Below are 21279 nucleotides of genomic sequence, written 5' to 3' on the forward strand. Positions count from 1 at the left end.
CGCCCCTTTTTTTGCGCCTCTCTCCAACGTGGCCTCAGTCGATTTGGTCGGGCGTGCATCCATCCTTCGCACCAGCGTCCTGCTCCTGGGCCCATATCCCCGTCGCTGCATCGGCCTGCCTGTCCCGTCGCCAGTGTCTCCGTCTCCTGCCACGATCACCGTCGAATCGATCCAACCCCGGCGCATATCTGCATCATCATCGCTGCCACGGATCATCGCAGTCCCGTCACCCACTTCCCGCCTGTCTCCTGTATCCGATCGACCCTTCCTGTCCCTTCAACCCAATCCGGCCCGCACACCATGACCTCTCGCAGCGGGCTATCCACCCCGCCGGATCTGGACCTGTGGCACGCCGTCGACGCCCAGAAGGAGTGGAGGGATGCTGAAATGCAAAAGACCTGGGATCAGAAGGCTAAGGGTACGATCAGCCTCATCTGGACTGGCAGCGCCGACTGCAGAATTCCTCATCTCCAGGGCGTCCACTCCTCGCATCTCTTGTCCGACTGCTTGCATGTGTGGCCCTGGGGGCTCCGTTGATGTGCTCTGGCAGATGCCACCACAGGCTCTTCCCTCTCAGACATCTGGGATGCCACGTCTCGATTCACGCACTGTCCAATCGCTCGGCCTGGTGTCGCCCAACCCACTCGTTCCCACACCTGCTGGCGTCTCTTGAGTGCATTTGCATCCTTGGACGCTTTGATCCGCTTAATTCCGTCGCCATAGTCGTGTCCCATACCGAATGCCTGCGTCTCTCTAACCGCACCGTCTCCCTTTGTACACGGCTCGGCCTCGTCCTTCCGGACCCATTCCCCCCTCATCCAGAGCTCATATCGGCACCGCCCGCCCCAGTCCCATGGGACATTGTCGACATCGATGAGTCTCAGCCCGTGCTGCTCGAGCCCCTGACCATCAAGCCCGAGCTCGATCTGTCGTCGTTTTCCGACCCCATCGGCTTCACTCTCGACGATGTGCCCGACCACGACGGCGCCAACGCCAACGCCAACCCGCCACACCATCCCCTGAGTCTGCTTGAGCCTGCCAGCGAGTTCAGCGACCTGCATGAGCAGCAAGAATTCCAACCCGACGACAAGCTGCCCGCCGTCCGTGTCGAGGAAGATGATGATGTCGTCACTCTGGCCTCAGGAGCCAACACGCAGTCGTCGTCCCTGACCGACCTCGATGTCCCTGGCATCTCCGTGACTTCCCAAGACATCGCTGATGGTGCACAGCCAGAGCCTTCTGGAGCAGAGCCGATAGCATCCAGCTCGTCTGCCTCTGCACCGATACCGATACCAACTTCCGCTTCAACATCGTCCTCAGCTCACCCTTCGGCTAGCCCCAGCGATTCGTCCGAGCGCCCAGCTTCTCAGCCCAAGGACAAAAAGCCCAACCTGCTAGCAGGGGTCCTGAAAAAGGACGGCGCTCCTGCTCCCCACCATGGCCACTCTCACCAGCGCGTCCACTCTGAGCCCCACAACTTGAACCTGCCTGCCACCCTTGCTGCCGCATTCGGATATCTGTCAAAGTCCAGCACCGTTGCCGCGGCCATGGTGCGCACCGCCAGCCAGAACTCGCTCGTTCAGATGGGTGTCAACGCCACGGCTCCGTCCGCGCCGTCGCAATCGACCGCTCTGGTTGTCTCGAACAAACCCCTGCCCGACCCCGTCGTCGACCAGTTGGACGACGAGACCGACGACCTGTCCTCGACCATCACGCTCTACCAGGGATTCCGGGCCGTCTACCCCAAGATGGCGACGGCCCAGGGGCAGCAGAGTGTGCGTGGCCGCCCCGCCCCCGCCGGATCGCGGTTGATGCTCGAAAACGGCCCAGCAAGCGACAGCCCAGCAGCTGGAGGCGAATTGCAGGTCTCGAAACGCAAGTCCGTCAACCTAACCCGGGAAAACTCGATCCTCTCCCGGCTACCCAACAAGGCGCGCAACCATGCCGGTAAGTGCGGCTCGGACCCCTTCGTGGTCAATGTCCTGCTGCCCAAACTCAATGCCCGAATCCAGCAGGGAAATGCGTGTGCTGATCTGGGGAGTGTGTGCGGCTGCTCGGCGCATAGTAACTGGTTCATTTCTCCTCAGCTGCCATCACCAACATTGCTCGGATCTTCACGGAGCTCCTCAATGAGCGCGACCAGGTCCTCCAGGAAAGCGAGCGGCTCACGGCGCAGACGGTATGATTCTCGCCTTGCCGATTCGATTCGATTCGATTCGATTCGATTCGATTCGCACTGGTGCATCCGGTTTACGTGCTCTTGGCTGACCCGCATGTCCGTCCCTCAGTCCGTTATCACCGAGGAGCTGCGCCAGATCGAGGATTTGATGACCGAGCTCGTCAGGCGCAAAGGCGAGCTCGAGGAGCGTCTTCAGCACGTGTCAGAGCGGGAAGAAGTCGTCGAGTCCCTGCGTATGTTGTGCTCCGTCCTGCTGCCCTTGACCGCGCCATCTCTTTCTTGTGCCAGTCGTTGTGCCTATCTGCGATTCTCGCACTTCACCGCAATTGCATCGACGTGACAGATTCCTGGCTTTAACACTCCATTGGTCTTGTACCAGTTGGTGAGCTCGATGAGCGCATCAGCTCCATCGGCGAGGAAACCTCTCAGTTTGAACGCAAGCTGAGATCTATCAAGGGCGACCACGCGCCTGCAGCCGCTCGCCACCAGATCGCTGCTCCCTCGCCGACCCCCTCCAACACATGTCTCAAGGTGGGCCACCCAAATCCTGCTCATAGGCTCGGCCCATTGATATCGTGTTCCGACTGCATCACAACTAACCACGATGCCATGTGCGCCCACATGTCTAGACCCTCTACGGCCACACCGACTCCATCATCACTCTCGACTTTGACACACCGCAAGGCACCCTCGCCACGGGTTCGTCGGACAAAACTATTCGCATCTGGGACCTGAGCAGCCATCGATGCTCGGCGCTGCTGGACGGACATCTCGGCATCGTGCGCACTCTCCAGATCAGCGACGGCGTGCTGCTGTCGGGCTCGACAGACCACACCATCAAACACTGGGACCTCACGCGACTGGACCCTCTGCCACTAAGCCCTGGCAAGTCGGACTCGGGTGCCATCGCGGCAGCCTCGGAGCCGCACTCGCGGCCGCTGCATGACGAGGTCTGCGCCCGCACCTTCCAGGGACACACTGCCGGAGTGACATGCCTCAAGTTTGACTCGACGTGGCTCTTGAGTGGCAGCTTGGACAAGACCCTCCGCCAGTGGGACATGACCACTGGCCAAGAGATCACCGTGCTTAGGACCGAGAAGTGGGTTGCCAGCGAGGCGCCGGTGTCGCCCGTGCTACGCGACAACCCCTTCCTGGATGACGACGACCTGCTGGATCGCCAGCCGAACGGGACCCGGATCCAGGACGTTGGCGGCTCGGTGCACTCGCTCGAGTTCATCCAACACGCCCTCGTCTCGGGCTTCGCCGACGGCATTGTGCGATTGTGGGATCTGCGCACCGGACAGTGCCATCGCGAGCTCAACGGGCATGTCGGCGGCGTGAACCACGTGCGATTCGACTCGTCCTTTGTCATCAGCGCTGGTGCTGACCGGTTTGTGAAGGTGAGTTTGCGGAGCACAGCAACCCGACTGGGTTCGGATGCGTGCGGGTCGACGGGGGCCACCAACCCGAGCAGTGGCATCTCGCATGGGCTTGCTAAAACTGCGCTAGGGCCGGTTCGTGCATATGCCCTTTGCATCCCAACTCACGCTGGTCACTCGACGCCTTATTTCGACGTTTCCTGTTCGCCGCGGTCGCCCTGGGCGGTCTCACTCGTGACTGTGCCTTGATATAGATATGGGATCTGAGAACCGGTCAGATTGTTGAACAATTCCGACTGCAACACAGTGTCTCTGAGTTTTCCTGCGACTCCAAGCGGATCGCTATCGCAGGTGCCAAGGAAGTAACGGTGAGTCTGCCGTTTCCACCGCGGGTGCGATTGGCCTGGCGTCCCTGTCGCCCAACATCCTTGGCTTGGCGTGGCGACTTGCTCGGTCGACTGGTACCTCGCTTCTGCCCCCGGTCGTTGCGATATCCATCGCATCGTGCTCGACATCGTGTAATGTAAGCTCGCTGCTCATGCTTACGTTGCCTCCGTGATTGCCCCCCCCCGCAGATCTACAACCGCGCCACGCTCCAATATTATGCCCTGGACGGCCACTCCAAGCCAACCAACTGCGTCAAGCTCTTTGACGAGACCCTGGTGACGGGTGGCATGGACCATACGACCAAGTTATGGAAGCTATAGACTTGAAAACTCCGTTTTTTGCGCACTCTCCATTGTCACCCTCGAGCCCTCGCTTCTCTCGCCACCTTTGCACAACTCCTCGCTCTTCACCACCCCCCCCCACCATCGATCGCCTCTCCTCCCCCATGTCCTCACTGCTGTATTTTCGTTTGAACTCGCCTCCTTCCTTACTCATGTCGACGCTCTTTACCCTGCTCCCTCGCCGCCTTTGTCCTCCGCACCTTCCACCACTTTCACGCTCGCCGCACATCGAAGCGGCCCTCCCCATCGCGCTGCAGGGGGATTGCGTGGCTTTTTTTTCGGACTCCTTGTAAAAATGAAATCGAAAAAAAGAAAGAAAGAGTAAAGCCCGGAGCCAATATCCACACCGCGATATCGCCGCCTTGCTCTCCGCCTCCACGACGCTGCGGAACCTGCCGCTCCCTCGACAAGATCCGGCACCCATGGCCCACGATCCACTGTACCAATCTGTGTCTCGCTATACGATTCATATTTCGAGTGTAAAGTACAGTCGTGTGCAAGGCAGCTCGCTGGTGGGGTCAGCCTATTTGTTGCTTGTGATAAACAGCTTGCTGAGCGAGTCCTTCTTCCCCTTCCCTTGCGAGGTTTTGAGCCGGGTGAGGGGCGACCCTGATGGAGTCTTGTTGAGCTCGAAGCTGTGCAGGTTGCTGGCGATCATGCGAGTGTCCGTTGCGGCGATGACGCATGTGGCTACACCGTCCACCTCGTCGGTCATGCTCTTGTCGGCCTCAAAGCCGTGGTAGTCCTTGACCAACTCGAGCGTGGTGCAGCTGACGTTGACTTTGTCGAGCGGGCAGCGTTCCTGGACCTGAATGGAGGCGGATGCACAGATTGGTTGTCTATCAGCACAAGAATTGGTCGCGCAAGGGCTGCCAGCGTACATTCAACAAATGTCTGTCACTTACCCGCTCGGCGAATGTAACTGCGTGACCGAGGAGAGGAGAGGAGAGGAGATGAGAGGGTCCATACCACAGAGAACCATGACAATGTGGCAGTGTACCAATAAGTATCGTCGCTGGGATCGATATGCCTCCCCCCAGGCTGTCTCTCTCAGAGCTACTCGTGCCGCTGGTTTGTTACCTGTGTCGCCCATGATGTCGTATCGGAAATTCCTGGAGCCACCCATGATAGCGCCGTAGCCCGGACCTGAGGGACGCCGTTTGCATATGAGTCAACCGCCTCGCTGCTTCCGCACACCGTCCCATATCCAGCAATGTCCTGGCCGGACTTGCCTGTGTGAACGCCTATGCGCATCGACAGCGGCTTCTTGACCACATTGACCACAAAGTCGGACTTGTTGAGATGGTTTGCCACATACGACTGCATCTGGAGGGCAACCACACAGACAGATATGGCTCCCTCCTTCGGATCCGAAAACGTCGATAGTGTCGAGCAAGCCACGTATGCGTCACCTGTTGCAATTGAGGCATTTGCATTTGCGTTCACGTTTTCGTTTTACGTTTGTGGTGATATTGGGAAGCTGGTTAGTGTCCACGCCCGACTGAGGGCCCTCCCACCGATCGGCAACTTTTGCCGTCGCTGTCGTCATCAGCACGACACCAAAGCTGGGGGCTTACCAATGGTCATGATCTTTTCCACGTTGTAGTCCTCTGTTAGCCGGTCAAAGTACGTGAACAGCGTGTTGAGCATCTTGACAATCTTGAGGGGCTCGAGGTCGCTCGACATCGCAGTGAAGCTGTGGAATATCGTGCCGTGTATCGCCGTCAGTGATTTGCGCACCGGAGATGCTCAGGCAAGCATATCTTCGCAGTGAACACCAAGAGCACTAAGAGCACTAAGAGCACCAAAGAGCACCAAAGAGGGCCCAGCCAGCTACACCCAGCAGGGCCGTACCCAGCGACATCCATATGCAGCACCGTGATGGCCGGAAAGTTGTCAAAGACGATTGCATCTGGGTCCGCCAGCATCTTGAGCGACACGCGCTCTGGCAGGATCGTATTGAGCACGACCGAGGACTTGACGGCTTCCTTCTCGAGCATCTCGGTCTGGGTTTCGAGCATCAGGTCCAGCAGATACTCGGCGCGGAGCGAGTGCTCGGTCATATGAAACGTTGTGATCCAGATCAGGGTGGCGCCGATGAAAGCTAGGTTTTCGGTCCAGTTACTACCGCCGCGCTCCGCAAAGTTGATGATGATGATGAAGGGTGCGACGGCGGCGACGACACTGAACTTGTAGAGGAATATCATGCCGTCGATGCGCATGATGTACATGGTTGTGATGGATCCGATGACGCACGTTTCGTAGAACGGAATATCCCACATCCCGTCCCAGACCAATGATACAGTCACCGTCATGACGAACATGGTTGCAGCTGATATCCCAAACAGAATCATCCGGGTCCGAAACAGGCCGCGACTAGACCTTGTCTCGTCTTCGTCGCCCTCGAACATCACGATTCCAGTCAGAAGCATCTGAATGCCGAGACTGAGGATGAACAGGATGAGGACCGTATAGAACTGCCCGAGGGAGGTGAAGATGACGCCGCTGTGGATTTGCGAGGAGCTGAATATCGAAAGTGCCATCAGCACGATCTCGCAGAGCAATCCAATGATGGTGCTGACCATAAACTGGCGCGATGTCCCACGACAGTAGTCTTCACGAAAGGCTCGCTCGAGTGCGCGGTCTCGGAAAACGAGCGTATAGGGCTTGACCTCGTCGTAGATCTCGGAGAGATAGAGCGAGTACACCTCTTCTGCATCGCCCGAGAGATCAATGCCGTTGCACAGCTTGACGATGACATCCGAGATGGCGCCTCTGACTTTGTCGGCGTTCTCCTTCTCATCATCCACTCGTTCAAACTTCTTCTCGTGCGTCTGGTTGTTGATCTTGATGATGGTGGTATCCGCATCCGACGCGCGGCGCTGTGTGTTGATATCGCTCTCCATGAGCGAGCCATAGAGTGTTTTTCGCCGGTCCCGGGAAGTGAAAGAGGTCACAGCAACGGGCTGCACTTGTGGCGTAGTAGCAGTGGTCTGTGGGAATGTTGGCGACGACGGTGATGGAGTCGAGCATTGCGATGCCAGTGACCGAGCTATCAGGTCGTCAGAGTCCGATGCGATACATTCATCTCCCAAACTCTGTTCCTCGTGCTCTGGCGACTCCTCGATAGGTGGGTGGTCGGTCACCAGCGGTGGAACATATCGTATCGGCGATGTCATCAGGTTTCTTGAAAACGACTCTGCTCGAGTTTGAATCGCCAGCGCGCGCTTCTGGGAAGGAATTGGTGGAAGGGGCGGCTGTGCAGCAGGGAGCGGGGCCACTCGGACTGATCGTCGAGAGCGACCACCCGTCGATTTTCGACCCACGGTCCCAGAGTCCGAGAAGCCGACTTTGGTGCCGCTTCGAGACCTGGGACGATCCTCGCCGAGGTTTTCCTTGCTGCCGGTCACGGTGTACACGGCGTCCATATCAATGTCACTCAGGATCTCTTCTGCCTCATCGTGCTCCCGCTGGGCTTCTGGGGTGAGTCCTTGTATCGAATAGATGGTGACTATTCCCTTGCCTTTTACGGCGCGCTCCCCGAGCGAAATGCCCCGGAATCCTGGCCAACGACGGAGCGGTGAATGAGATATCTGTATGGTTCCCACCACCACCACCACCACCGGGCTCTCCTACACCTCAATTCAGACGATAGCACTGCTTACTGTCGTTGACTGTCGACCAGACTTTCTCCGTGACAATGATCTGTCCGCCTTTAGCCTGTGCAAGCATTCTGTCGAGCAGCACAATTGTTTAGTGACACCGATCGTATCCTATGACGGCCACAGAGGAAACGGAATTGGCTACAGATACCTACCGACTCGCTGTTCGGTCCCGTGGTTTGGAGCACAGAGTTGCAAGTTCCGTTCGAGTTAGAACCCCCAATCTTTCGGGGTCACGCTGTTCGCCGCTTTGACATACGTACCTGTGTTTACAACATCTCCATAGACCTTGGTAAACAAGTATAACGAGAACATTCGTCAGTTTGAGTGGTCGTCTACTGCCTGACTCGCGATCAGTCAGCCTCAGCGAACACGCGTCTAGCCTGTCTTGCGATGCCAGCTGGTGTGCTTGATGCACATGCTCGATATTTTCAGCGCAGATTATTGACCTTCTTGACATGCATACTAGACACAACGCGCTGGGTTGCTGCGGTTGATGTGTCGGTGGGATGGACACCGCCGCATTACGTACCTCATACCAAAACTTTTTCTTTCCCACAATTCCAGCAACAATTGGACCTGCACACGTCACATTGAGTGTCTTGTCTTCATCTGCGGCCCATACGGCGCGGGACAAAGCACAGGGGCAAGTACTCACCCATCTCAATGCCAAAGGCGACATTCAGATTCACAGTCCGGCTCTCTGTCTCAGTTTCAAACTGATATGGCTGCGCGAAAATGTTGCGCAGTGTCAGCGCCATGTCGACCATCCGCCGAATTCTACAGTTTACTCCATCGAGGCCGCCGACGAGGAGGATCTTGCTTTGTATCGTCTATAGAACCAAGATCAGCGTAGCGTGTGAGGCGACTCGAACTCATCGGACTGCAGTTCACGAAATCCAATCTCTGTTCGTGCCCTCGCGGATGTCTCTGTGTGATCTTTGCGGCCAATGTCGCTGCTCCGGCGATGGACTTGTTATTCCGCAACGGCATTCCCCAACGCAATCGCCCGTTCACAACGAGGCATCAGGGGCTACACTCACCTTGATCTTCTCAATGTAGATATAGCGTTGCATAACTGCGTCCATGGTCTCGAAAACGCTGTTCAATAAAATGACAGCGTCTTTGATCGAACCCAGATCATGCATGATCTGCTTGAAGTTCTTGAGATCGCCAAACATGATCGAGGCTGTTATGGAGCACGATGAGTCCTCGGTCCGCTGCCTTGTTGACCCTCCTGTGATATCTCAGCCAGCTTTGCTCGAGACACTTACACGACTTTATTCGCTCAGCGATCAAGTCAAAGTTGTCGGTTCCAATGTCTCGCAGTCGAGTGACAATCGTTTGAGGTAGTGACATGGCAAGGATATGGTCTGTCTTGTCTCGCTCTTGCTGCAACAGCTTGAGACGCTCTTGCACAAAGCGCCCTTTGATATACCTGGATGTGACGGTATCGCTGGTATGTTAGGTGGGGTGCCAAAGCAGATGGGGCAGCAGCATATCCAAGGCAAATGAAACCGCTGTGGGCTTCGCTCAGTCCTGCCTTACCTCATACGTTTGTCCATATCTCCACTGCGTATGTAGCCACACCCCATGGTAACTGCTAAAACCACTGGCAAGGCATACATGATCACGCCAGAATAGCTGTTGGCGTTATAGATGAACACACATTTGACAACAGCGATGCTGCAAACCACCACGATGGCACACACGGACTCGACAAAGGTTGCTGAGATCCCTGAGGTGAGCGAAACATAGAGAACATGGATGGCGACGGTGGGGCCGACAACGTCGCTGGGGCCTCTGCCCAGACAAAAGTCAAGGGCGAGCGTCCAAGCCAGAGAGAGCTAGAAGGGCAGAACCGGCAGCCAGGACCGGCAGCCAGGACCGCACCAGTCAGACCGAGACCAAGGGTTGTGTTCCCACGATGCAGCCAAGGCCCCGCGGCGACAGCGAGTGCATGGAAACATGACCAGACGTATTTTTCTGCAGCGGATTGCCTGGCGGCCTCCGAAACTCCCCGCCCGTCTCCGGCTAGCTTACCAAAAGCATCCGTGTAAACATCCTGGAGCCCGTTGTGGCGTACCACAAGCGCGCAAAGAGGATTCCCTGGTCGTAGTGTGCAATGGTCATCCACATGGTCAAGATTGCCACCAGGATCATCCAGGTGTAAAACCGATAGTCCATAGTGATGTTTAGGCCGTTCATGAAGATCAGATACGGATACACCACAAGACAGTAGAAGAAAAAGATCTGTGGCGTCCCCAATTGCAGCTTCACGAGTCGGTTGGGAGCAAGCATGGTGCTTTCGTAGTGCTCCTCGATGCGTCGCGAGCGAAATCGCAGCGTGAGCGGGTCGATGATTTTCTTTATCGTCTCTTGATTGATGTTTGTGAAGGTTTCCTCCATCGCCGCTTCCTCCCGCGCGATGTTGGCCAGGTCCATGCCGCTGCCCTGCATGTAATGGTGGTCCTTGGGAAGCGCCGCGACGCTGTATATCACGTCCTGCGCCAGCTTGATGCGATCCTGGAACGTAACAATCTTCATGTTGTGCTGGTGGAATGGCGAGGGTGTGGCGGTGATAGCGGTAACGGCAGAATACGGTAGGCAGGCGACCCGGGGCTATCGGCGGCTCCGACACGTCTGTTGGCGAGCAGGGCCTGGATCGGAGGATTTGGACTTGAGAGGGGTATCTCACGAAACAGGGTGCTGAATCTGACGCGAGAGCTGCGCTTGCTCCGTCAGGCTGCTTTGTCGGTGCTGCAGCGGCTCAGATTGCAGGTATCGTAGCGGGCGAGGGCAGGGGTGGTGCGCCGGTGATGGATACCGCAGGCGGGAACGAGGGCACGCAGGCGACAGACCGGCGAGGGGCCGTTTCAGGGACACACGGCCTTTCCTCTGAGGCCAGAGCGCCGCCTGCATCCTCACTGGCCGAATTGCAGTCGCAGACTCGACCACTGGGGAGTGCTGGCCCGCGGGGCTGGTGATTGCACCCACGGTCTCGCACAGGGGGACTGTGCGCCCCAATCAGGGCGGCGCCGTCACGTGGGTGCATCGCCACGGCGGCTGGAGTGTGGCTGGAGTGTGGCTGGAGTGTGGCTGGAGTGTGGCTGGAGTGTGGCTGGAGTGTGGGTCCGATGGATGGAGCCGGGGGCACGATTCGATCGCCGCCGCTGCTGCTGCACGACCGATCCTGGCCAATCCAACACCAATCGCCAGCAGAGGACCTGGCCACCCCAGCAGCATGCCGACCAAGGAAATCATCACGCTGCAGATCGGCCACAGCGCCAACTTTGTCGGAACCCACTTTTGGAACCAGCAGGTAGCGACAGCTCCTCTACATCGAAGCTCACCCGTGGCAGATCGTTTGCCTGCGACTCGCTGACCGCCGCTTCGACCACAGGAGGCGCTGTTTGGGGACGATGGAGATCAAGAGCCGGAACTCAGCCACGACGTGCTCTTCCGTCAAGGCAAATCAAGCCATGTATGTTGTCCGCATATTTTACCGTCAATCGGTCTTGCTGGGCTTTCTTGGCAATTAACGAAACTGCTTCCCTGCCGCCATGTTGCTGACAGGGCGACGAGACATACACCCCACGCCTCCTGGCGCTGGATCTGAAGGGTACGGACTTTGTGCGCTCCTTTGCCGGGCTTTGCATTTCGCCGGCTGCAGCTCCTTGACCTGCGCCTCGTATCCTCGTGACAGGTAGCCTCGGCTCTCTCAAGCTCATGAACGAAATCTATGAACGGGACACAAGGTCCGACTCGTGGTAAGCCGCCGCCACTCAGCAAATCCCGAGTGCATTGGGGCCAAAGCCGAGGCAGCCGCAGCAGTTGAAGTTGAATACAGCAAGGATGAGGCTATATGAGCAACGGCGAAATCGGCAACGCGGACCAAGTCCCAACCTGACCTTCCCTGCTGTCGCTTCACAGGGCCAACGGAGTCGATCGCCACGAGTCCGACCTGCATCCAAAGAACGCCTTCCTCCAGCATCTTGATGAGGCGCAGCTCCCAGCACCAGAGCAGCCACCTGTCCAAAGCTATGCCAAAAACTTGGACCAAACCGTCCGCGTCTGGTCCGACTTCAATCGCATGTTCTACCACCCAAAGTCGATTGTGCAACTCCCCCAATACACGCACGGCAGCGAGGAGCAGCCCTTTGCCCTCTTCAGTCAAGGGATGGAGGTCATGGCTGATGCCGATACTGTAAGCAGCGTCGTTCGGTTGCCTGCACTGGTGGAGCATGGTAGCAGGAACATCCACAGCAACATTGGCTGTTTGAGTGCTAATTGATGTCGCACTGCCTGATCGATATTCAGTACGACGACGTCATCGATGAGCGCCTGAGGTTTTTCATGGAAGAGTGCGATGCGCTGCAGGTAAGAACAGTCGTGGAGAGCATCATCTGTGGCTAGATTGGGTGCCGCGGCTGAAACTGATGGACTTTGGCTTGTCGTTTAGGGCATCAACGTTATTGCTGATGTCGGCGATGGCTTCGGTGGTATTGCTGCCTCGATCACCAGTACGCTCCGCGACGACCACCAGAAACTCGCCATCACGACATTTGGAGTCGACCGACCGCTGCCTCCGAGTGCGACGCTGGTATGTTGTATTTGCATGTGCCGATCACCCGCGGGGCACTTCTCGTCGGGTGTGTCCCAACGGTGCTGAGCGACAGCGATATGACAGCATTATAGCCTTGTGTGGCTGCAGTGAAATACTCGGTCAATAACATGCGGGATGGAGGTGCGGGTCAGTCGATGACCCATGCACGCGGATCCCATCCGATTATGGTGTCAATCCGTTGGAGGTCAGTGCTAACGTTAGATGTTATCGCGGTCATGCTTCACAGAAGTCCGTCTGGGCCCACAATGTCAACTCGGCGATCGCCTTGCAGAAGCTGAGTGAAAACTCCTCGCTCTTTGTTCCGTTGAAGGCCGCCACACCGGCGACCCTGGACCCATTAGGCTGGTCCCGATACCAGCGGCCCAATGTGAGTCCGCCTGGCCCTGGTGGTTGCTCCCGAATCCACCGATCTAACCATGCCACGTTCCCCTCCGGACCAATCGACACAGCTCAACCTGCCATACCATTGGAGCGCTGAAATTGCAGCTGCAATCGATACTATCACCATTCCGTACCGGTACGAGGATGAACTGTCTCAAGCTCGGCACCGTCGGATCGCTGCCGAACTTGGGCGAATGGCTGACATTCTTTCGTGATTAACCAATGCGAATGATTATTCATGGATCGCAAAGACTCAAGAAACAGTCGCTGGCAATGTACGACTCCGTATCTGTGATGAATGCCCGCGGCAATTTGCATCTTGCAGCGCTGTCGATGGCTATGCCGTGCCCAATGCCGGCCGACGATCCTCTTGCCACACTCTCTCGCCCTCTGAAGATCGACGAGCGAATCCCTTGGATGCGCGATCTCTCCACAGGCGCCAATTTCGACCAGGTTTGTTCTTTGGCTGCTCCGTCGTTGTTTCTAGGCTTGTTCCAGTGCCCTGGGTGCTGACGCTCTTTGTTTCTTCTGGACAGTGCGCTCATGAGACGGCCCAAGTGAGCGTGCTGAGGGGATCTGTACCAGGCGTTGCTAAAGCTTCGCTGGTGGCAGCATTTGATGCGTTCGCATCTTCGTTCCCGGTTCCCATCGGCGCCAGCCAGAGCTTTGTCGTCGACACTGCCCTCCGGCTGGGTGAAACATTTCCTCAATTCTTCTCAGGACTTGGTGACCAAGGACAGATTCAGGACCCATCGTGAGTTGACATGCCAGGCATATTGAGATTTTGAGCCCGTGACATTCGCACCATTGATATTCTTACCCTTCAATCTATAGCAGTGCAGAAGGTGCAACGGAGGTGTCTCAGCTCCCGGTTCTGGCCCGATTGAGAGCAACGCCCCGCTTAAGAGGTACTGTTCTTGCCAAGGCCGACGCCCTGAGAAGTGCCAAGGTTGCCTCGATGCAAGGCGGCGGCGTGGGCTCCGTCGGCATCCAGTTCGAGAAGGGCGACTTTGGAATGGATCGCGAAATGCTTCAAGAATGCGAAGAGCAACTCCGTGAAATCTGCGACGCCTACGCCGAGCTTGCATAGGGCCCAGCAGCGCATCGATCAGTGATGCTGTGAGACCCTGCCTGTTCGCGATATCCGCATCGCTGTGTTTGGCCAGCTACCGGTGCATCCATCCGACATGATGCTGAGCGGGCTGAATAGCGCTGTTGCTGTTGCTCCTTGCGACTCTCGGCAATCAGCAGCACCATCTGTGCTGAACCATGTCGACTCTCCAGGATCTTGAATACACATCTCTGTCCAGTGTACTCAAGGACACCGTTTCCTGTGTATTCCGATACACCCCGAGAGCCGATGGGCGCTGAGCTGCCCGACCGTCGATGTGGCTCCAATCGGGCTTGCGGTGGCCGTCTGCCAGTCCCGCTGGGGCGATGGGCACGTTTTGCAACTCCGCCTTTTTTTTTTCTGCTCACCAGCCAAGCCAAGCCCAGCCAGCCAGCCCAGCCCAGCCCAGCCCAGCAATCCCCGCTCCGGATTTATGCCGCCCCTCGACTCCCGGCGCTTCGATTGCCACTCATCCGACCCTGTGTTGCGTCCGTAAAGCCCACTCTCCGCTGCCTACTCGCTCGAGCAAACATGGCCCCCGACAAGAAGAAGATCAAGACTGAACACACCAAGGAGCCCGAGGTCGAAGTGGCCGAGCTCCCCGATCCGGACGAGGATGATGAAGAAGAAGAGGACGACGATCTCGACAATGTACTCTCTCTCGAAGATCAGGAAGCCATCAGCGAGCTCTTGGAGCTTGAGGAGCAGTTCTCCGTAAGCATACTGCTCGCGTATCGCCTCCCATCGCCCTTGCCTGCTCGGATCACGTATCGCACTCCTGAGCGACGATCCGTCCACCCCTGGCTGTTCAGAAAGATCGGGTCGATCCAACGTATGGGATCAAGTAGATTTCTTCGTATATTTGGCCGTATCTATCTGACGTGCTGTCTTACCGATCTGATCTCTACGGCTCCACTCCCTCTCCCGGCCAGTCGCGCGAAGACGAGCTGCGAAAGGAGCTCGAGAAAATCGAGGCCAAGTACAACGCTGCCAACAACAATCTCTACAAGCAGCGCGACCAAATCGCATCCAAGATCAAGGGCTTTTGGTGAGCATGACGGACCTTTACGGAGCTGCGAGAAGACAGGCTGCGTCATGGTGTCCCGTTGATGTGCTCCCGAGGCACGATCGTGGAGATGGAGCCCGATTGTTCGCGTGGGGCCCACAGTCCGGCCGGGGAATCTGGTGCGATCGCCAAGTAGCTTTCGAGGTGCATTTGGTGATATGTACTGCCTGGAGTTGGCCGTACAATCCTGGCGATCGAAGACGAGGGCAAGCGATGTACTGATAACGATGCTCGCGCGACAGGGGCAAAGCTCTGCTCACGATCTTCGGGTCCTCCAGCGAGGATGAGGCAAACCTCATCATCGACCACCTGGCTGGAGTCTCAGTTACCTTCGATAAAGAACATCCCCGAGCCTTCAAGGCAGTCTTGGTGAGCCGCGGTTTGTCGTGCTATGCGTGGATGTGAAGTTGTCGAGCATGTGGCTGATGGATCGAATCTGCTCCACCACGCTTTCCACCTGTCGATCCCAACAGAAATTTTCGGCAAACGAGGTAACCATCGCGATGCACAATCATCCTGGAATGCAGCATCGGCCGGCAATGCGCCTGTCCCACGCTGCAATGGATAGTCGCAATCGATGGAGGACGCCGCGCATGTCGTGAATAGACACTGAGCTCTCGCCTCTTCCTAGTACTTTAGCAACACAGCGTTGAACTATGAGCTCAAGTTCAAGGACGACGAGCCCATCATCGGTATGTGATGTCCAGCAGGCACCGGAGCGTGATCACATTGGTGATGGCGAGCTGATCAGGACCTGACCACCACCGTGAATCCCACCCGCTTGACCAACACAGTCCCCGCCAAAATCAACTGGAAGCCCGGAAAGGTGAGCAAGAAAGCGTCTCTCTTGTTGGCCTGGACATGTCACCGATCCATGTGATCAGACGCACGCTTGCTGACTGCTCGATCCAATCGAAACAGAACCTCACCCATCCTGCCGAGAACGATCAGGCGAGCAAAAAGCGCGACCACGACGGCGAGCACAAGCACGACATCGTTGGCGGGGATGTCGGTCTCTTTTCCTGGCTCCAAGATGACGACGTATGCTGTAACATTGAGCAGGCCCAGGCCTTGGCTCATGACTACTACAAGGACGCCTTGAAGGTCTTCTTGGGCCTTGGCGAATACGCAGACGAATTCGGCGAAGACGATGACGGTGATGATGACGGTGATGATGACGAGGACGAGGGCGAAGATGAAGATGAGGATGGCGAGGATGACGAGTAGATTGCTGCCCATCCGGACAACGAGCCTTTCCTTGCTGCAAATCGCACCACAATTCTTGCTTCTGTCTCTATCCTGGTGTGAGCCCTGCCTCGAGCAGCCCCCATTCTGCTGCCTCGCCTCACGCGCCCAGTCTTTTGTTGGCTCGCCTCCCCCCGTTGTAGCCATTGCCAGACGCCGATGGATGGGAGACCAGCTCTTTGCTCTGTGGCCTGCGCCCGACCTTTTGATCCTCCAATACAGGCCCGTGAGCAGCATCCGTGTGGCCGGGGACCCTCCTGCAAGCCCACCCCCTCTCAGCGGGACGGGAGCACCGAGTGCACGAGGCTATCCTCAGCGTGCTCTGGTCTATCCAATACCGCCTGTCCCCTTGGGTTGACGGGCGGAGGGTGCTTCTCGGCCCTTCCGGGCGCACTCAGGATCAGGTCCGATGCAGCCAGCCGCGCCAGCCAGCCGCGCCAGCCAAGCGCCCTTGTCCTCCCTTGCCCCTCCGACGCACCTGCCTTTTCCGGGCGCTGCGCACGTCCATCCAGCCGCCGCCCCAATCCCCAACGCATTTTCTCCCTGCGCCTTTGCTGGTATCTCCCAGCCTTCGTCTGACTCGATCTGCCTTGGTCTGCCTCGATCTCCCCAGCCGCCTCGAATCGCTTCCTTCCGCCATGGCCGACATCGACACCGCTTGCATCAACACCATCCGCTGCCTGGCCCCGGATGTCGTCCAGAAGGCCAACGCCGGCCATCCCGGTGCCCCCATGGGCTGCGCCCCCATGGCCCACATCCTCTTCTCCCGGTTCATCCGCGGCTCTCCCGCCCACCCCAAATGGGTAAGTGCCCGTCGTTCGATCGCCCGCTGCACTGGATCCGTCCAGAAGACTGCTGCCTCGAGCTGCTCGGGCGCCCCTGGCTCCCCGATCGGTCCGCTCATCCGTAGCCATCCTGAGGATCCGCGCACTGCCCGATGGGCCGACAACCGCAATCCTGATGCCGACGCAAGACTGACCCCTGGCCATCTGTCGTTCGTCCCGATTCCAGATCAACCGCGACCGTTTTGTCCTCTCCAACGGCCACGCTTGTGCCCTGCAGTACATTCTCCTCCACCTCACCGGCTACAACATCTCTCTCGATGATCTGAAGAGCTTCCGCCAGCTCCACTCCAAGTAAGCACTTGCGGCGCTTGCCCACGACAGCACTCCATCATTGTGGCTTGCTGGTTGGGAGCGACCGCACAGCATCTAATTTTGCCGTCCCACACTGCACAGGACCCCTGGTCACCCCGAGACCAATCACGGTGTCGACGGCATTGAGGTTACCACCGGCCCGCTCGGCCAGGGCGTTTCCAGCGCCGTCGGTCTTGCCATGGCTGAGGCCCATCTTGCCGCCACCTTCAACCGCCCCGGCTTCGAGCTGATCAACAACTACACCTACTGCATCCTTGGTGACGGCTGTCTCCAGGAGGGTGTCCAGGCTGAGGCTGTTGCTCTCGCTGGGTAAGCTCTGCTCTGATGCCCGCTGTCGATTCCTGGATTTCAGGGCATTGGTCCTGCAATCAGGCGCTGTTCTCGCGCTGCGAGAGATGGTTGGGCCATGAATCCAAGGGCTGCGGCTCTTGCCAAACCAGAGCACTTGACGATCCTAGGCTAACACGCATGCCCGCTGCTTGGTCCTCAGCCACCTCCAGCTTGGCAAGCTGATCTGCCTCTACGACGACAACCACATCACCATCGACGGTGACACTGCCTTGGGCTTCACCGAGGATGTTTGCAAGCGCTTCGAGGCCTACGGTTGGCACACCCAGGTCATCACCGATGGTGACCACGATATCGAGGGCATCGCCAGAGCCATCGAGATCGCTCAGGCCGTCGCCGACAAGCCCTCCCTGATCAAGATCCGGTGAGTCGCGGCTACATCGCCCTCGCTACATCTTGCAATCTGGATCGCCTGCATCGATCTGCAAGTTCCGCCGCCGCCTTTGAGCTGCGAGCCCACCGTCTGCCTCTACTGCATCCCTTGACAAGTGGGAGTGCACTGTCGCCGAACTGACACTTGCATCAACTCCGCTCATCAATGTCCCTGCAGCACCACTATCGGATATGGCTCCAAGAACCAGGGCGAGGAGAAGGTCCATGGCTCCCCTCTGGGTGAGGCCGACATTCTCAATGTCAAGGCCAAGTTTGGCTTCCCCACCGACAAGAAGTTCTATATTCCTGATGAGGTGGGTGTCTCTGCTGTTGCGGCATCTTGTTGCTTTCAACCAGCCCCCTCCTGCTTCTGAGCCCTCGCGCAACACACATCCTTTCTGCGGCTCACCAATCGATTGGCTTTGCTTTGCAGGTCTACGGCTTCTACAAGAACTTCTCCCTCCGCGGCCAGCAGCTCTACGCCCAGTGGACCGAGACCTTTGCCACCTACGGCCAGACCCACCCCGAGCTGGTGCGTGCATGCTCAAGCATAACGTGCCATGGCCGTCGCCGTCGCTGTTATCGTGGCCATTCCGCCCTCTGTGCTCGGCCTGCTCACAATGCTCTGTATCTCGATGCATTCGTGCTTTGCCACACATTCAGCATGCCGAGCTGAGCCGTCGTCTTGCCGGCGAGCTCCCTGCTGGATGGAAGGATGCCCTCCCCAAGTACACCAGCGCAAGTGCCACCCTGGCCACTCGGTATGTTCACAGTTCGATTCGTCCTGTCCGATCGCGCCACTCCCACTCGATGGTGGCCGATCCTGCTCGATTGGGCGCAACGCTGACGATCCAACTTGCTTCCAGCAAAACCTCCGAGGCTGTCTTCAACGCCATCGCTGAGCGCATCCCCGAAATTATCGGCGGCTCTGCCGATCTCACTGGCTCCAACAACTGCTGGTGGAAGACCGCCAAGGACTTCCAGCCCGTATGTGCACATTGCTCGCTTGCTTGACCCTGCTCTCACACGCCCACTGCACTGGCTCTGCTGTGGCTATGTCTGTGTCTGTGTCTGCCTGTGTACATTGCTGACGAAAGTACCAACACTCTCGTATCTCGTGCAGCCCGCCACCGGTCTCGGCACCTATGCCGGTCGATACATCCGCTTCGGTGTTCGCGAGCACGGAATGGCTGCTATTTGCAACGGCCTCCACGCCTACGGCGGTCTGATTCCGTTCGGCGCTACTTTCTTCAACTTCATCGGGTGAGCATCGAGATCGACATAGCGTCGTCTGTCGCCACTGGGCATGCATATCCTGTGGTGGATGTCACTGACGCCACGGCCGATCCGATATCCGCCTCTGACTTGCCGCGCGGTGTCAACTCTGTATTCTGTGTCGTGTTTGATTAGCTACGCCCTTGGTGCCGTGCGTCTGTCCTCGCTATCCAAGCACCAGGTCCTGTACGTCATGACCCACGACTCGATCGGCCTTGGCGAGGACGGCCCTACCCACCAGCCCATCGAAACCCTCGCCGAGCTCCGCGCTCTGCCCAACACCCTGGTCATCCGTCCTGCCGATGGCCACGAGGTATGAAGCTCGTTTGTGACTCGAGTTGACGAACCAGGCACTACGACCTCGCAGACTCGATAGGCGCTTGGCAACCCTCGGCAGCATCCAGTCGAACTGACCTTTGCCGGCCGTGTCTCCAGACCAACGGCGCCTACATTGCCGCCCTCGAGAACCGCACTGGCCCGACTGTTCTGGTCCTCACTCGTCAGAACCTGCCCCACTTTGACACCTCCTCGGCCGAGGGCGTCCTCAAGGGTGCCTACGTTCTCCAGGACGTGGCCAGCCCTCAGGTCATCCTGGTTGCCACTGGCTCCGAGGTCTCGCTCGCCGTCAACACCGCCAAGGAGCTCGCCAACTCTGGTGTCCATGTGAGTGCCATCGCATTGTATCCACACAGCTCGTCGCTTTTGGCCGTTCCTGTGCCCGTTCCTCACCTGCTGCTCTCCAACAGGCCCGCGTCGTCTCTTTCCCCTCCTGGGAGCTCTTCGAGGCCCAGTCGCAGGAGTACAAGGACTCGGTCTTCCCCGAGGGCATCCCTGTGCTGAGCATTGAGGCCCTGAGCACCTTTGGCTGGGACCGCTACGCCCACGCCTCGGTTGGTGTCAACAGCTTTGGTATCTCTGCCCCCGCCAGCCAGATCTACAAGACCTTTGGTCTTGTTCCCGATGTCATCGCCGAGAAGGCCAAGCGCCTCATCAGCTACTACAGCGACCGCAAGCCCGAGTGGAAGCTGCGCAAGCCCTTCTAAGTGGCTCGCCTGCGGCCACCACCACCCAGTCGAAAGCCCTGCAGTCGCCATCGATCCGTAACCCCCCCCCCAGAAGTTCAATGTTAACAAAGCTGACTGGATCTGCGATGATGGATGTGTGGCCGTGCCGGGCCTGCTGGACAGTCCTGTGGACAGTCCTGATGGGCAGTCCTGTGGGCAGCAGGAGTGCGTGCTTCGAATTGTAGGGCGATGGTGGCGAGCCAAGTACACCAAAGGCAGCCGAGCGTTGGCATCATGCAATGTGCGTTGTTGGGTCGAGACGAAAGCCCGTGGCCATGAACCCACCGGGCATCCGGACACACCAGGCATCTGCGTCAGGCGCCGCGCACTGGTCTTCCAGGGTCTGTGCGTGGCAGCCTTCGTTTTGCACAGGAACAAAGCGCAGGCCACGTGCGCGAGCAACAAGAAACCGGGAGACATCAGTCGCGTCACGTGTGTCGCCTCACATCTGGTCCTGGTGAGCGTTCGCATTCGCGCTCCACACAACCCCCGACTTGCACAGTCCATCGCCGAGCAGCCCTGGTCGCCCTACTCTGCCCGTCTGACTCTGGGCAAATGAACACCAAATCAGCTAAGCGGCTGGGCATACTGGACCCAGATGCCTCCGCACTACCGCCGCCACCGCGGGTACAACTGGAGCAGTCCAACGCTGAGGTTCGGCCAGCTCAGCGCAAGACCTTTGCCA

At 58.0% G+C, this 21279-nt stretch overlaps 6 protein-coding genes across 6 annotated transcripts; 4 read left to right on the forward strand and 2 right to left on the reverse strand.

Annotated features, from left to right (window-relative positions):
* Positions 1–32: 32 nt before the first annotated feature.
* BJ171DRAFT_494306 (WD40-repeat-containing domain protein) lies at positions 33–4734 on the forward strand. The gene is made up of 8 exons (XM_053110011.1): positions 33–418; positions 823–1947; positions 2088–2179; positions 2289–2412; positions 2559–2710; positions 2809–3579; positions 3813–3926; positions 4134–4734. Exons 1-8 carry the CDS (start codon positions 301–303, stop codon positions 4263–4265), a joined length of 2628 nt encoding a protein of 875 aa, XP_052969405.1. The 5' UTR covers positions 33–300; the 3' UTR covers positions 4266–4734.
* A 68-nt stretch (positions 4735–4802) lies between these two features.
* On the reverse strand, positions 4803–9129 carry BJ171DRAFT_566125 (nucleotide cyclase; the record flags this gene model as incomplete). The annotated part of the gene is made up of 13 exons (XM_053113386.1): positions 4803–5094; positions 5192–5208; positions 5367–5432; positions 5519–5698; positions 5864–5982; positions 6141–7252; positions 7613–7848; positions 7952–8006; positions 8104–8110; positions 8208–8236; positions 8481–8527; positions 8607–8781; positions 8992–9129. 13 exons carry the CDS (start codon positions 9127–9129, stop codon positions 4810–4812), a joined length of 2466 nt encoding a protein of 821 aa, XP_052969406.1. The 3' UTR covers positions 4803–4809.
* Positions 9130–9982: 853 nt separating this feature from the next.
* Positions 9983–10495, reverse strand: BJ171DRAFT_472729 (uncharacterized protein; the record flags this gene model as incomplete). The annotated part of the gene is made up of 1 exon (XM_053108673.1): positions 9983–10495. One exon carries the CDS (start codon positions 10493–10495, stop codon positions 9983–9985), a length of 513 nt encoding a protein of 170 aa, XP_052969407.1.
* Positions 10496–11149: 654 nt separating this feature from the next.
* Positions 11150–14346, forward strand: BJ171DRAFT_566126 (Tubulin/FtsZ, GTPase domain-containing protein). The gene is made up of 12 exons (XM_053113387.1): positions 11150–11270; positions 11352–11432; positions 11525–11570; positions 11655–11718; positions 11882–12155; positions 12269–12328; positions 12411–12551; positions 12802–12942; positions 13025–13092; positions 13208–13409; positions 13493–13710; positions 13791–14346. The coding sequence occupies exons 1-12, from the start codon at positions 11193–11195 to the stop codon at positions 14044–14046; spliced, it is 1629 nt and encodes a 542-aa protein (XP_052969408.1). The 5' UTR covers positions 11150–11192; the 3' UTR covers positions 14047–14346.
* Positions 14347–14446: 100 nt separating this feature from the next.
* Positions 14447–16614, forward strand: BJ171DRAFT_494310 (uncharacterized protein). Its single transcript, XM_053110012.1, has 7 exons — positions 14447–14781; positions 15000–15115; positions 15376–15502; positions 15607–15624; positions 15765–15825; positions 15928–15959; positions 16055–16614. The coding sequence occupies exons 1-7, from the start codon at positions 14599–14601 to the stop codon at positions 16358–16360; spliced, it is 843 nt and encodes a 280-aa protein (XP_052969409.1). The 5' UTR covers positions 14447–14598; the 3' UTR covers positions 16361–16614.
* Positions 16615–16956: 342 nt separating this feature from the next.
* On the forward strand, positions 16957–20884 carry BJ171DRAFT_494312 (Transketolase, thiamine diphosphate binding domain-containing protein). Its single transcript, XM_053110013.1, has 12 exons — positions 16957–17181; positions 17390–17514; positions 17617–17844; positions 18026–18247; positions 18434–18569; positions 18689–18787; positions 18919–19016; positions 19122–19242; positions 19379–19518; positions 19666–19843; positions 19966–20193; positions 20277–20884. The coding sequence occupies exons 1-12, from the start codon at positions 17017–17019 to the stop codon at positions 20571–20573; spliced, it is 2037 nt and encodes a 678-aa protein (XP_052969410.1). The 5' UTR covers positions 16957–17016; the 3' UTR covers positions 20574–20884.
* Positions 20885–21279: the final 395 nt, after the last annotated feature.

This window comes from Polychytrium aggregatum, assembly GCF_025602895.1.
Source record: "Polychytrium aggregatum strain JEL109 chromosome Unknown BJ171scaffold_8, whole genome shotgun sequence".
Taxonomy (NCBI): Eukaryota; Fungi; Chytridiomycota; class Chytridiomycetes; order Polychytriales; genus Polychytrium; species Polychytrium aggregatum.

Bases quoted from the DNA above. Each gene is read 5' to 3' on its own strand.
- BJ171DRAFT_566126 (XM_053113387.1), top strand. From the start codon at position 11,193: ATGCCGACCAAGGAAATCATCACGCTGCAGATCGGCCACAGCGCCAAC. The intron at 11,571-11,654 runs GTACGGACTTTG...TCCTCGTGACAG, and splicing joins CCTGGCGCTGGATCTGAAGG to GTAGCCTCGGCTCTCTCAAG. The intron at 13,410-13,492 runs GTTTGTTCTTTG...TCTTCTGGACAG, and splicing joins CAGGCGCCAATTTCGACCAG to TGCGCTCATGAGACGGCCCA.
- BJ171DRAFT_494306 (XM_053110011.1), top strand. From the start codon at position 301: ATGACCTCTCGCAGCGGGCTATCCACCCCGCCGGATCTGGACCTGTGG. The intron at 2,711-2,808 runs GTGGGCCACCCA...CCACATGTCTAG, and splicing joins CCTCCAACACATGTCTCAAG to ACCCTCTACGGCCACACCGA. The intron at 3,580-3,812 runs GTGAGTTTGCGG...GCCTTGATATAG, and splicing joins GTGCTGACCGGTTTGTGAAG to ATATGGGATCTGAGAACCGG.
- BJ171DRAFT_494310 (XM_053110012.1), top strand. From the start codon at position 14,599: ATGGCCCCCGACAAGAAGAAGATCAAGACTGAACACACCAAGGAGCCC. The intron at 15,116-15,375 runs GTGAGCATGACG...CTCGCGCGACAG, and splicing joins TCCAAGATCAAGGGCTTTTG to GGGCAAAGCTCTGCTCACGA. The intron at 15,960-16,054 runs GTGAGCAAGAAA...CAATCGAAACAG, and splicing joins TCAACTGGAAGCCCGGAAAG to AACCTCACCCATCCTGCCGA.
- BJ171DRAFT_494312 (XM_053110013.1), top strand. From the start codon at position 17,017: ATGGCCGACATCGACACCGCTTGCATCAACACCATCCGCTGCCTGGCC. The intron at 17,845-18,025 runs GTAAGCTCTGCT...CTTGGTCCTCAG, and splicing joins GAGGCTGTTGCTCTCGCTGG to CCACCTCCAGCTTGGCAAGC. The intron at 18,788-18,918 runs GTGCGTGCATGC...CCACACATTCAG, and splicing joins GCCAGACCCACCCCGAGCTG to CATGCCGAGCTGAGCCGTCG.